This window comes from Hibiscus syriacus, unplaced genomic scaffold, assembly GCF_006381635.1.
Source record: "Hibiscus syriacus cultivar Baekdansim isolate YM2019G1 unplaced genomic scaffold, ASM638163v2 tig00003715_pilon, whole genome shotgun sequence".
Classification (NCBI taxonomy): domain Eukaryota; kingdom Viridiplantae; phylum Streptophyta; class Magnoliopsida; order Malvales; family Malvaceae; genus Hibiscus; species Hibiscus syriacus.
The window spans coordinates 2,039,777-2,052,417 of NW_024061980.1; the positions used below are offsets into that span (position 1 = coordinate 2,039,777).

At 31.2% G+C, this 12,641-nt stretch overlaps 1 protein-coding gene across 2 annotated transcripts; it reads right to left on the minus strand.

Moving 5' to 3' along the window:
* Nucleotides 1-3,589: 3,589 nt before the first annotated feature.
* Nucleotides 3,590-6,585, minus strand: LOC120180702 (SNF1-related protein kinase regulatory subunit beta-1-like). 2 transcript variants are annotated; one of them, XM_039185994.1, is made up of 5 exons: nt 6,125-6,585; nt 4,913-5,091; nt 4,642-4,804; nt 3,975-4,288; nt 3,590-3,631 (listed from the first exon to the last, which is right to left on the minus strand). In XM_039185994.1, the coding sequence occupies exons 1-5, from the start codon at nt 6,317-6,319 to the stop codon at nt 3,616-3,618; spliced, it is 867 nt and encodes a 288-aa protein (XP_039041925.1). In that variant the 5' UTR covers nt 6,320-6,585; the 3' UTR covers nt 3,590-3,615. The 2 variants fall into 2 exon arrangements, with proteins under 2 accessions (XP_039041925.1, XP_039041932.1); XM_039186001.1 differs by lacking the exon at nt 3,590-3,631 and having other exon boundaries at nt 3,971-4,288; nt 6,125-6,584.
* Nucleotides 6,586-12,641: the final 6,056 nt, after the last annotated feature.

The following is a 12,641-nucleotide window of genomic DNA, read 5'->3' on the forward strand; positions in this document are numbered from 1 at the left end:
AGAATGTCATTATCTCCATTTGTATTGTTGGATTTTCGGCGTTTTGGACTAAAATACCCTTAATTTTTTTTAAATATCATTTTTCTTTCATTAAATAATAAAAATTCTACGAATGTTAAATTACAAATTTATCCTTAAACTATTTTAGATTTACAAAAAAGTCTATAATTAAAATTTTATATGAAGTTTAGGGATTAAAATAAAATTTTACCCTTTCATTAAATCTTTTTATATTTTTCAATTTTGTAAAAAAAATTATATAAATTTTATAAATTTAAATTTTTTAAAGAAAATATTTAAATATTTTCCAACTTGTTAAAAAAACAAATATATAATAAGGACAATTTGGTCAAATATACATTCTAATAATCTTTTATTCCTTTAACCAAACACGATAATCTTACATTTCTGCTAAGCCAACCAAATACAAAATACAATATTCACAGTAATTCTATTTCCTGGTAATCTTATATTCTATGAACCAAACGCACCCTAAATGGTATAGTTTCATTTTAATCCTTTCAAAAACTATAAAAAAATTATTTTAGCATAATACTAAAATCATACTCTGACCCTTCCAAAAATTAATTATTCAATTTTGACCACAATTTCTGCCTTTGCTGCGCTTCGCATAACTGATTTTGATGTTTAACTAAATACATTATAGATTTTATCAACAACTCCGTTTTGGGGAGCTAGAGTTTCGGACCAAAACTGAAAATGTGTGTGTTACAACAACAGCAAAACACAATTCTCATATGCAATGGGGTAAGGGGAGGTAGGGTAGTAAGCTGCCCCTAACGTCAGGTTAAGAGTAGCTTCCGTGGAAGACCTCCGGCAGTCAAAAAATCAAAAATATAGATAAAAATGCAATGCATGTATAAATAAATACATAAATACATAGTTGAACAATATTTATATGTAGTCATTAATATCATACGCGCGTCTTTAATGGGAAGTAATCTCTGTAAATAAAATCCTGTGAAAAAATCTTTGCATATAGACAGTAACATCAGATCCGACTAAATTTAAAAGAGGAAATATAAAGAGAATGATACACAGAAAATGTGTGTTTAAATACCTTAAATTTAATTATTAATTTATTGTGATATACTATTGTTTCCTCACTCAGTTAAGGGGTTGATAGGGATTAAAAATGCAATTATACCATTAGCAGAGTACCCTCGTAGCCCTCAGCCAAACGTGGTGAGTGGAAAGACTGGTTGAGACAAGAATGAGGGAAGGGGTTAAATTATTGAAGCTGCAACTAAGGCCATGAGAATCCAAAGGGCAGGAATGAAGGGAAGGGGCCCTACAAAGGGTGAAGTTGACATTACCTTTCTAAGGCTTTTAATGGACTGTTTGACAGGAGGAGGAGGAAACGCCACATCCACTAGCTACGGTTTTGCAATTATTTATTCTTTGATAACATGGTTTTCAGAATTAGACCGGTTAGCGAACCGATCATACAATCAGTTTATTGGTTCAATCGATTAAATCGGTTTGATCGGTCAAAAGAACCAGACGACGTCATAATTATTTAAAAAACTAAATAAAAATATCAAAAATATTTAATAAAAAATAATTTTTATATCACAAGTCATATTCAAAACAAGTCATAACATATATAAGTTAAAAACCATAAAACCAAGTGAAACAAAATGATTCAAATTAACTACAACATAATATTTAATGTAAAACACATTAAATAATAAATATAATTATATAACTATAATTAAAAAATAAATTTAGGGCTAAAAAAATCATAACAAAATGATATTTGTTTGGTTTAATTTAAAAAAAAAACAATCTCACATGGCTAAGAAACATAGAAGAGCATCCCAAAAGTCTAAAGAGTAAAAATATGAGAACAAAACAATCTCACATGACTAAGAAACATAGAAGAGCATCACAACTAACTTCTATAAATAATAGAGGTAATTTGGTATTCAAAATCATGGAACCTTTTGGTGAGCATTGAGTGAACTATTCTTTCACTTCAATCAAGCTTGAATTTTAGGCTTCATTCGAGCTTCTAAATATTTTTTGAGTTCAAGTCTTTTTGAGTTCAAGTTTCAATATTATATTTCGAGTTTGAGTTGAACTTGATAATTTTTAGCTCGTGAGTTTGAGTCGAGTTGAGCTTACTTTTAAAGTTTTCAAGTTCGAGTCGAGCTCAGCAATACTCGAGTTCGACTTGGCTTGTTTAACAAATGACGTCGTTTGGTTTAATTTAAAAAACAAAAACAAAATTGACGATTTTTTCAGTTTTTTTCGATTTTCAGCCGGTCCGGTTCGAACGGTTCTGACCGGTTCACTAGTAACGTTTCAACCGGTGTGGATTGAACCGGACTAGATAACGATTTCCTATTGAACCGATTGGTCCGATCCGATTTTCAAAACACTGCTGGATAGTATTATGAGTATTGCAGGGTGACGATGAAAACATGAAAGTGACATCACCATCCCTCTTATATTTTTCCATATGAATTAAATTCATGATGTTATGGTTTAGCTGCATGATTGATTCCTAAGTTAACACAAACCTAACAAAGCGAGTGGGTTCACCAAAATGACATAAAGCTAAGCCCCACGGAGGGAGGGAGGGGATTTTTGGTAAAAATAATGAAACAAAAGCAATTAGCAGTGTGGAGAAATAAAAAAAAAGTGCTGGACAAAGGTAAAGGCAATAAGATGCTGAGTCTCTGCCAATACTGTATTACACCAAATCCATCGTCCATTCAACTCTTGGAGTCTGTCCACTATATCTCCTCAATGTGATGTGACAATGTTAACCCAATTATTCACTTCCCTTTGCAAGGGGCAGGACTGAATTACCTAGGGATCGCTAGGAGCTATGGTTTTCTAAAATCAGGTTAAATTATCATTAATTCTTTTAAATTTTATTTTATTTTTAAAAATATGCATACTAATTTACTAGATATTTTAAAAACCTCTTTCATTAACTGACTTTTAAAATATAATATTTAGAAAAGATAAAACATTAGAGAAGATAATTATTTTCTTAATATAAAATAATTTTAACTTAAAAATTAAAAGAACACATATTTTACTTAACTAATAATATTCAGGCATAAATATAACAAACAAATATTTTTACATTTTTAAATTCAAAAATTAAATATATTGTCATATTGTATACTTATGTTTTGGCTTCCTCGCCCATATAAGTTGTGGCCCATATAGGTTATGAGAAAAATAATTTATTCATATAAAGCATATATCATATTATTTATTAAAATAGGATTTTCTTATTAGTGTAAAGACGTCGTGCATTCTTAGAGTCTTCTTCATTTACTTGAAGACGTCATTCAATCGTAAAATCTTCTTCATTTGCCTGAAGATGTGTGGAACACCAAGTGTCTTTAAATTAATATTGTGCAATTCACCCTAGATGAAAAAATAATCTCTAGGTTGAATTATATTGAGAATTAAAAAATCTCACATTATCTCAGCTATTTTGCCCGTATGTTTTATATATTATATATACAGCCCAATTCTATATTCATATCTGAAAAAAAACTCAATTTCTCAAAATTTTCCAAGGCTTGCAGAAGGGTCAATCAAGAATTATTGAAAAGTTGGATCATGGGCTTAAACTTTCCAAGTTTTCCAGAAAAATCAACCAAGAATTATTGTAGCCAATCCAAAGGAGCCCGAAGGCTTACTAATCCAAGAAAGCCACGAATTACCATAAAATACAATCAAGATAGACTTACGTTCTATTCTTTCTGGTTTATTAAAGCTTTAGAAGAGCCAGACGAAGCAAAATTAGGATAGCAGTTGCTTAACTTTCAAGCGCTAATAAAATGGCACAATTTACAAACAACGTTAATGTTGTTCACGTTAAAAAGTGTAGAAGCAAAGTCTATAAAACAAGGTACTTTCTTCACCAACAAATGTGAAAGTTACTATGGTTTCTTTACAGTCAGGCATGGGGAAGTACATATTACCTTTTAAGTGGCTTGTAGAGTACAACAGTCACGTATTTGGACTCGAACCTATGGGTCAATCCAAGGGCAACCACAGACTGTGATGCCCATCCTTTCTCTATGAAAAGGTGGTTAAGTACAACATGTTGAGGCTTCGAGGATGATGCTCCATCTTGGTTATCTGAACCGAGGACGGTTACATGTAGCTGGGATGGAACTACAGCAGGCTCCTTCGCGAAATCTTCTTCGGTTGGAAGTGCCTGACCATAACTGGAATTTGGAGATGCTGGAGCCTCAAACTCAGTTACACTATCTAGATTTTCAGGTACATAATCCTACGAGGAACAGTGAGAAGTCATTAAAAATACAAAAGCAATAAAAATTAATTATTGAGATCTTAGTTAAGGCCATAGAACGCGGGGGAAGTAATAAAACTATTATTGATTGTTTTAGACAAGAACCTAAGTAACATACATCTTAGCTATTCCTACTCGTGTGCCTAAAACAATATACCTTAAACCACTCTTTTTAGTTTTTAAGCAACAACATATGTTAAATTTGTAAATGCACAGTTTTGAATGCCAATCATCCATGGAAAGCAGCCCAAGAAGCACCATTAAAAGAAGTAAAATAAACGTAAAAGATTCGAAAGTGAGCAAGAGAGCATATAAGGAGATATGTTACATACATGAACATCAAGAAGATTACAAACATTGCCCATATCATCAGATACAAAAGGCAGATCAGGTGTATATCTCCATTCACCATCAACAATGAACTTATAATGGTATATGCCAGATGGAAGGACCAAAAGAATAGAGTGGTCCTTACCTGCCTTCTGCAGTGTCTTCCTGCAGAAGAATAACAATAGACTCTATTATATGATGTCAATGGTTGGGTTTTGGATGAAAAGAGGAACAACAGATTTCTCATGCATGAAAATGTGACTATAGACCTACCTTGATCTCCAATTGTCCCAAGAACCTTCCACGGACACATCGTTACCACCATAATTCCATGTAATAATGACAGGGATTCCTTTCTCGGATGGACTGTCGGGAACCACAAGAAACTCATGCTGCCAAGTTTGGTTGAAAAAGGAATGACCATCAGCTCTTGGTAAGGGAGCTACAGGAACCTGAAAATGCACACCAACCTATCAGTTGAAAGGCCACTACTCGGACAAAACTCTCTAATTATAGGTGAACCATCAGCATACTTCTCCCTCGCCTCACTTGGCAATCCAAACAACAGACCACGGCATAAGCTGATGAATAAGCGTCAATAAAATATGGCCAAGAGCCCGAATAACATTTAAGAAATAGAAATGACCATCTGACTGGGACATAAGACTAACAAATTAAAAGAAACTTATTGAAATAACAATTTACACAATCAGAACTTGCAAGCAGTGCAGACAATCACCCCTAAAATATTTAAGCGACTAAAGCTCCACACGTAAAAGGGAAACAATTCTCATGGGCAAAAACCAATGTAAACGGAAATGAGATTGGATATTCCAACAACAAAGAAGATTCTGTCCAAAAGTTTAATACTTTAGGGTATCAGCATCGGTTAGTCTTATCATTCACTATTCCTCCTCCTCACCATTTGCCATATAAGTGTTTAGATTAGTTCAAACCAATCATCAGCTCAAACGATGATCATAAAGAATTAGTAACCTCTCTAAAGGGTTACAACATTTGCAAACACAAACTTTCTCAAACATTTTTTTTAAAAAGCAATGAACTGAACTAAATCAAATCATGTTATGCTAAAAGGATCCTACATAAGTAATAGCTTTTAGTTCCATTTTTAAGTACAAGTCACTTTTCTTCTCAAGCTTTTAACAATTTCTCAAAAAACAACAAGCTTAAACTGCTTTTAAAAAAATATCAACACCCTCATTGACCAAATTTTGCAGAATTGCCCAAATATTAACCAAAATACACGCTCAAACGCCATCTACCATGTCTCATTCAATGAAAGCGGAACTATTCACAACTTTTAATTTGTTCTTCAGTTAGTTGTTTCCCATTTACAACGAAAGCTCAGATCTTCCTAATTCAAATATCTTTATTTTACTTTCAGATATTTGACTAATTTAAAATACTGAAAAATACAATAAGTTCAAAGTCCTGAAACGATCATTAAAAATTGAAGACGCCAACCTGAGGAGCGAACAAAAGAGGAGACTGAGACCGGCGAGGACTCTGCGGCGGCGTATTCACCATTGAATCAGACGATGGCACGCGAACTCCCACTGCAGCGGCTCCTCGACCTACGGGGTCGCCGCCATTGGATCTTCCGGATAGATCGTCGACACCGCCGTTGGCCCCGTCTTCTCTTCCGTTTGCATTCCCCATATCTTCAACTTTTTAATATGTAAATTGTCAAAGATATCCAAAGAGAGGACGAGATTAGATTAAAAAGAGAATAAAGGAAGAGAAAAACTTGTTCTGGTAGTTGAATGAAGACAGGGATTAAAAGAACACTGGCTTTGGGTTTATTTACGGAGATTGACACTAGGAACGTGTTCAAATGCAAGTCTGCAATTGCCGGGACACGGTAGTTCTGATCAAAACCTTGTTCTCTCCCTCTCTCTCTCTCTCTCTTTAATTTGTCTTCACTATTTGGATAAAATAAAACCATTCCTATTTCTGTCTCGTGCACCCTCTTATATTTAACGTTAAAAATGACCGACGGATCAGATCAAGGAGATTTTTTGTTGAAAAAAGTCACCTAATTTCTTTTCCTAAATCACTAAAAATAATAACTTGGATGAAAATAAAACTTAAAGCGAAAACAAATGGATATGATTACTTAGGATAATATATAGTTCTATATTAAAAAGCACTGGTTAAAGTGTTGACAACCTATTTTTTTTAAAATATATTATTTATGAATAATCTTTTAATTTAATTAATTAATTTTGTAATTCACCGACGAATCTGTCTTAGTTTAGATATGGATGTATAGGATAAGGGATAATGTCGTTGAATACGCATTCCGTCAGATGATCGTGACATGATGTGTTGAACTTATCATCTTTTTTTTTTACTTTTGGGCCTTTTATTCTTATCTTCTCCCTACTCTTTAGTCCATAACTAACGACAGTAACAATAAACTGCTGGCCTCGGGATTAAACTAGGTTAAATTATCTTTAGTGATTATTCAATCCTTTCTTTGATGACTAAATATTTGTTTAATTTAAAAAGTTTTGCAATCATTTAAAAAGTTTTAAAATATTTAAATTTTATTTAATTATCTTAAAGTTGCAATTTTTATTTATATAATTCTAAATTTTATCATAATCTGAATATTTAAATATCAAAAATAATATCGTTTATAAAAAATATTAAAATAAAATAAGATCGTTTCTAAAAATAAATTAAGATGAATATGTACGTTTAATAAAACTTATCAATTACTTGTTGTCTATAGATACATTTTATGATTAAAACAATGCTAAATAATAATTTTTTAAATTATTATTTTTAATTTAAACCATCAAATGATTTTAGTTATAAAATATAATATTACTCTTTTTAAAATTTTAATTTTAATATGAGTATGGTGTCGATTAGTTAAAAATAAACAGAGACTATTCCGTGTTATTAATTAATTAATATAACTAATATGTTATAAATGTATTGTTTCTATGAATAAAAAATATATTTGAAGATAACTTATTATTTCAATTAATAAGATACTTTTTTATGGGAAAATTAAATTGAAACATATTATAAAAACGTACAAAAACATTTAACGTCTTTATAAAAATATTTTTTTTTATTTTGAAAAACAAATCCTTATCAGATAAGGAAGAGAGGAATGATTACCACTTTTTTTTTTTTTTTTGCCAATAGGGCTTTTAGATTAAAAATTTAGGATTTTATCTATCTTCAAATTTTAATTAAGGATCTATGGTATTTGTTACAGTGTCGGGTGAATTCGTCACCTCGAGATGACGAGTTCATTGAAATATTATTTTTTAATGGACTCAGATGAATGGGTCTCACATGGGCCATTAATCTATTGTTTTTAAGCAAACTCATCATATCGAGTTGATGAGTTCATTATTACTATTAAAAAAATAAAAATAAAAAATACCTCGAGGTGACGAGTTCCTTCGAACTCAAAAAACTATTTGTTGAACAACGGGAAATTGTGCAACGATCACAATATAACCCATCACGTTGATGTGACGAGTTTGCCCGAATTAAATTTAAAAAATAGTTAAAAATAATAATAAATTTTTATTAAAATAACATTGTTTACAAACTAATAAAATTTATTTATATTTTCTAAGTTCTTAACGTTGCCGATGAGTGGTCGAATAATAATAGTGCGGGGCTCGTCGAGTACGTCAGGGTCGTCGGCCTTGATCATCACCGTCGTCTTCATCTTGCCGAGGAGGTGTACTTAACACAGTCTGAGATTCACCTTCGAAAAACGGTGATAGGCTTATGGTATTTGACGTCATCATTGTCGTTACTGAATCAACTTGGTGGCTATGTTGTTGACTATATACGAAATAATCACATTCACCCTCACCCTCATGTTTTGTCGAAGATGTTTGAGTGTGTTGCATTGTATCCCATGAACCTCCAACGCAAGTAGACTGCCTCGGTTGAAGTATGATATGTAGGATAGATATTGAAACTAGCTTGAGATGCATAATAGTAATCTTCAGCTGCAAATGCTGAAGTAGAAGAAGAAGACGTCGATGATTTCTTCTTGGACTTGGAGAATTTATCCTGATGTTGTTCTCATTCTCCACTCTATTGTGGTGTTGTGAGATATGATTTGTCATTTGCTTCGTAATTTCGGAGATAGAGAGAAAGGTTAAAATCTAGGTCCAGCAGTGTAATCTCGTACCGCTGGGGAACGATAGGTGTCGTTGATTCTATAGCTCGATGTAATAAGCGTGCTTCACCGGTCAATTTTCGGTATGTTTCCCATGAGTGTCAATTCTATAGAGCGCGTTCATCTGAACGATTTGTGTAGGAATCGATTGATGCAACGTATATTGTCGTAGCACTCTATCGCGGAGCTCAACAATCGTAAAATATAATAACGAAGTTGTAGCAAACCATAAATCGAACCTCAAAAAATTACGATGGCAATAATCGGTAGATATCGTCGTCAGCATATGGAATCAAAAAAAATATAAATATTAAATATCAAAGTTAATATATATAAAGTTTAATTTTTAAAAATAATAATAATAAAAGAACAAATATATACTGCATATCAACCAGCGATGTCGATCCTCATCCGTATATCTTTTACAGTGACACCTAAAAACTTCGTCTCGGTTATTTTATGGTGCCATCTAAAATATTTAAGAATAGAAAAAGATTAAAAACAAATAAAAATTAATTAAGTTAATTAAATTTTAAAAAAAAGTTAATAAAATTACTTTTCAACAAGAGGAAACTCTATCGCGGCTGTTGTAATTGTCATAAAAAAGGGGAACTGATACTGATAATTTCGTAAAAAGACTATATTTAAGGTCTTTTTACTTAAGTGGTTGATTATCTTAAGGTACATATAGGTTCATTTAGATGCATTTAGGAGCATGTAGTTGCATTTGGTAGATTTATTTTGTCTTAACACTTTATTTTCTGAATGGTGTTATTTTACGGGAAAGGTTTGATTTGGATGTTGATGTGCAGGTTCTAGAAGCAAGGGTGTGTAAGGAGAATTACTATGGTAAACTAGGATGCTAAAGCAGAATGAAAATGTCGTTGCATTGCTGAGCACAGAAAAAAGACAAAGGAGTTGGAGATATTTTCACACAAAGACAACTGTCAATTCATCACGTGTTCTTTGCTGCCAGTCACCCATGAGGGGCCCACTGCCACCTATTATACTACCCCTCACATGTAGGGAATGTACCTTAGGGTACCATTGTAATTTTGGAATAAAATCCTAGGTATATTCCATTGGTATATATATATTATGACACCACAAATGAAGAGAGAGATCTTGGCGGGGGGAAATGAGTTGAATAAGAAAAGAAATGCGGCATCAAGCTTCCAACTTTCTTTCTTTCTTTTTCTCATCTCTTTCATGTTGTTCCTCTATTTTCAAGTTTGAGGGAGCGGCGAACTAGGTGTCCGAGAGGAGCTAGCACCGCTAAAGGTAGTTCATGGTGGTTGAGAGAGCTCCAACAGTGCACGTCATGAGTCTTTCCTCCACCCTTATGCTTTCATTTTATTCACATTTTATGGGTTGTAAGGAACGAATAACTGTTATGGATTATTCGAATCCCACCATAAACTAAACTTTATTTGATGGGGTTCATCACAGATGATTAAGTGTTTTTCTTTAATGAATGGTTAATACTTTCATGTTTATTGCTTTTTGCTTATTGTTTTTAATTACTTAACATTGTAGGAGCTATGAAAGTAGTTTTTCTTAAGTATACTACTTAATGTTCGAGAGAAACTAAGTTATTAATATTTAGTGTTCGAGAGAAACTAAAGGAAGATAGACGTAAGCAATGGGTTTTAGCTGATAACTAGAGCCTAATCCACCGTTAGAGATGAGGTTAGGATTTGAACGACTAAAAGGAGTAGTTGTGAATCGATAGGTTAGATGTTGCTGCTCAGGCCAAGAGAATTTGTCGTGGCATTCTCATTTATCAAATCCCATGACTAGAGATAGCGTAGGAACACTCGTAGTAAACTCGATTGAGTAAGTAAGACATAGAAATTTAGATCATCTTAAAATATAAGACTTAAGATCCCTAAGTGGCCCCATCATTCATTCTCATAATAGCTTGTTGTGTGAGGATTATCAAGTCATCTTACTTAATTTTAATGTTATCAATATGTTTTGCCTTAGCATTTTTATTTGATTGCACTTTAAACAAGTACTTTTTCCACAACATTCTCATTTGTTTAGTCTTCCCGTTATTGTTGAGGTAATTTCAATATTGAGTTCGTATAAAAATAATTTTTTGAGTATATAATGAAATTTTTTTACACTGAATAGTTGGTCATGTATAAGGAAAGATCATCGTGATATACCAGACGAATTGGAAGAAATTTCATTACTCATTGATCAAAATGCTGGTACATTGGTATGTATTTAAATTTTAGGGTAAAGTATAGTAATGGTCACTGAACATTTCTGAAGCTTGCATTTAGGTCCCCCAACTTTTAAAACTTACAATATAGTCCCCCCAACATTTATTCCGTTTGCAATATGGTCCCCCAGCTTAAATCACTGTTAGAAAATTAGGGTAAATTATATAAACGATCATTGAACTTTTTAGGCACTTGAATTTAGGTCCCCAACTTTTAAAACTTGCAAAACAGTCCCCCAATAATTTTATTTTCTTATTAAATATAGATGTATAGAAAATATAAATGATTCAATTTATATTTAAATGTATGAATCATTTATATTTTTGATATATTTTATTTTTCTTGTATAAACTAGTATTTAAAATATGTTTATATTTTAATCAAAATATTTCAATATACGAATACAAATATATTTATATAAATGTATATTTATATTTAGATGTATAAATAAAAAAATATATTCATATATTAATGTATGAATCATTTATATTTTTTGAATATTTTATTTTTAATAAGAAATTAAAATTATTAATTATATTAGAAATACTAAACTTAAGATTATATATATAATCATGAATTATAAATATGAAAAATATAATTATTAAATTTAGTTTAAAAATATATAAATTTTAAATTTATTCTTTTAAAATATTGTATCAACTAATATTTAAAAAATATATTAAATCTAACAAACAATTTATCAAATATAATATTTTTTATTGTAAAAAAATATAATATTTTCCCATCATTTATTGCTTTCAAATTTTTTGCCGAAGTTCAAATCTCATTATTTTCATTTTCCATTATATTCTTTTTTTTTCTGGCATTGGTCATACTATTAGTATATGTATTATTGTATATCTCTTAACACAAACGATGGTGTTAGCTTAGTGGCTCCACCCTGTATCTTTCATTTGCGTGACTGAGGTTTGAGTTTGCCCAAGACCCAAATTTTACTTCTTTGTAACTTAATTTTTCTTCTAATTAGGTGGTGACATGTGTCACCAATAACATATATCATGATCATGTGTTAACACATGTCAGATCCTGGTTAAATGATTAATTTATTAAATTTTATTTAATTTAGGACCAAATTGATAGCATATATAAATAATTAGGTGGTGACATGTGTCACCAATGACACGTGTCATGATCATGTGCTAACACATGTCAGATCCTAATTAAATGATTAATTTATTAAATTCTATTTAATTTAGGACCAAATTGATTATATAAATAATAAAGACTGAATGTATAATAATGTCAATTCCTTTTAACTGCCACTTCATCATTTGTATCAATTGGTAACGACTAGTGGCTTAGTTGAAACAGTTAAATAATTATGTTATATGATTGATAAATTTAAAAGATCGATGACAAAAGTAAAAAGGGCTAGATAGTTAAGTTGTCAACCTAGTAGTTTACACTTTTATTTATACGTCAAAATAACATTTTATAAATTTAAAATTCGAATTATTTTCAACCTCTTCTATATCCTAACTACTTTTTTTAATTAAAAAATTTCTTCAACAGATAAGAATTATACTATTATATTTATATATAAAAAATATGTATCACATGAAATAAG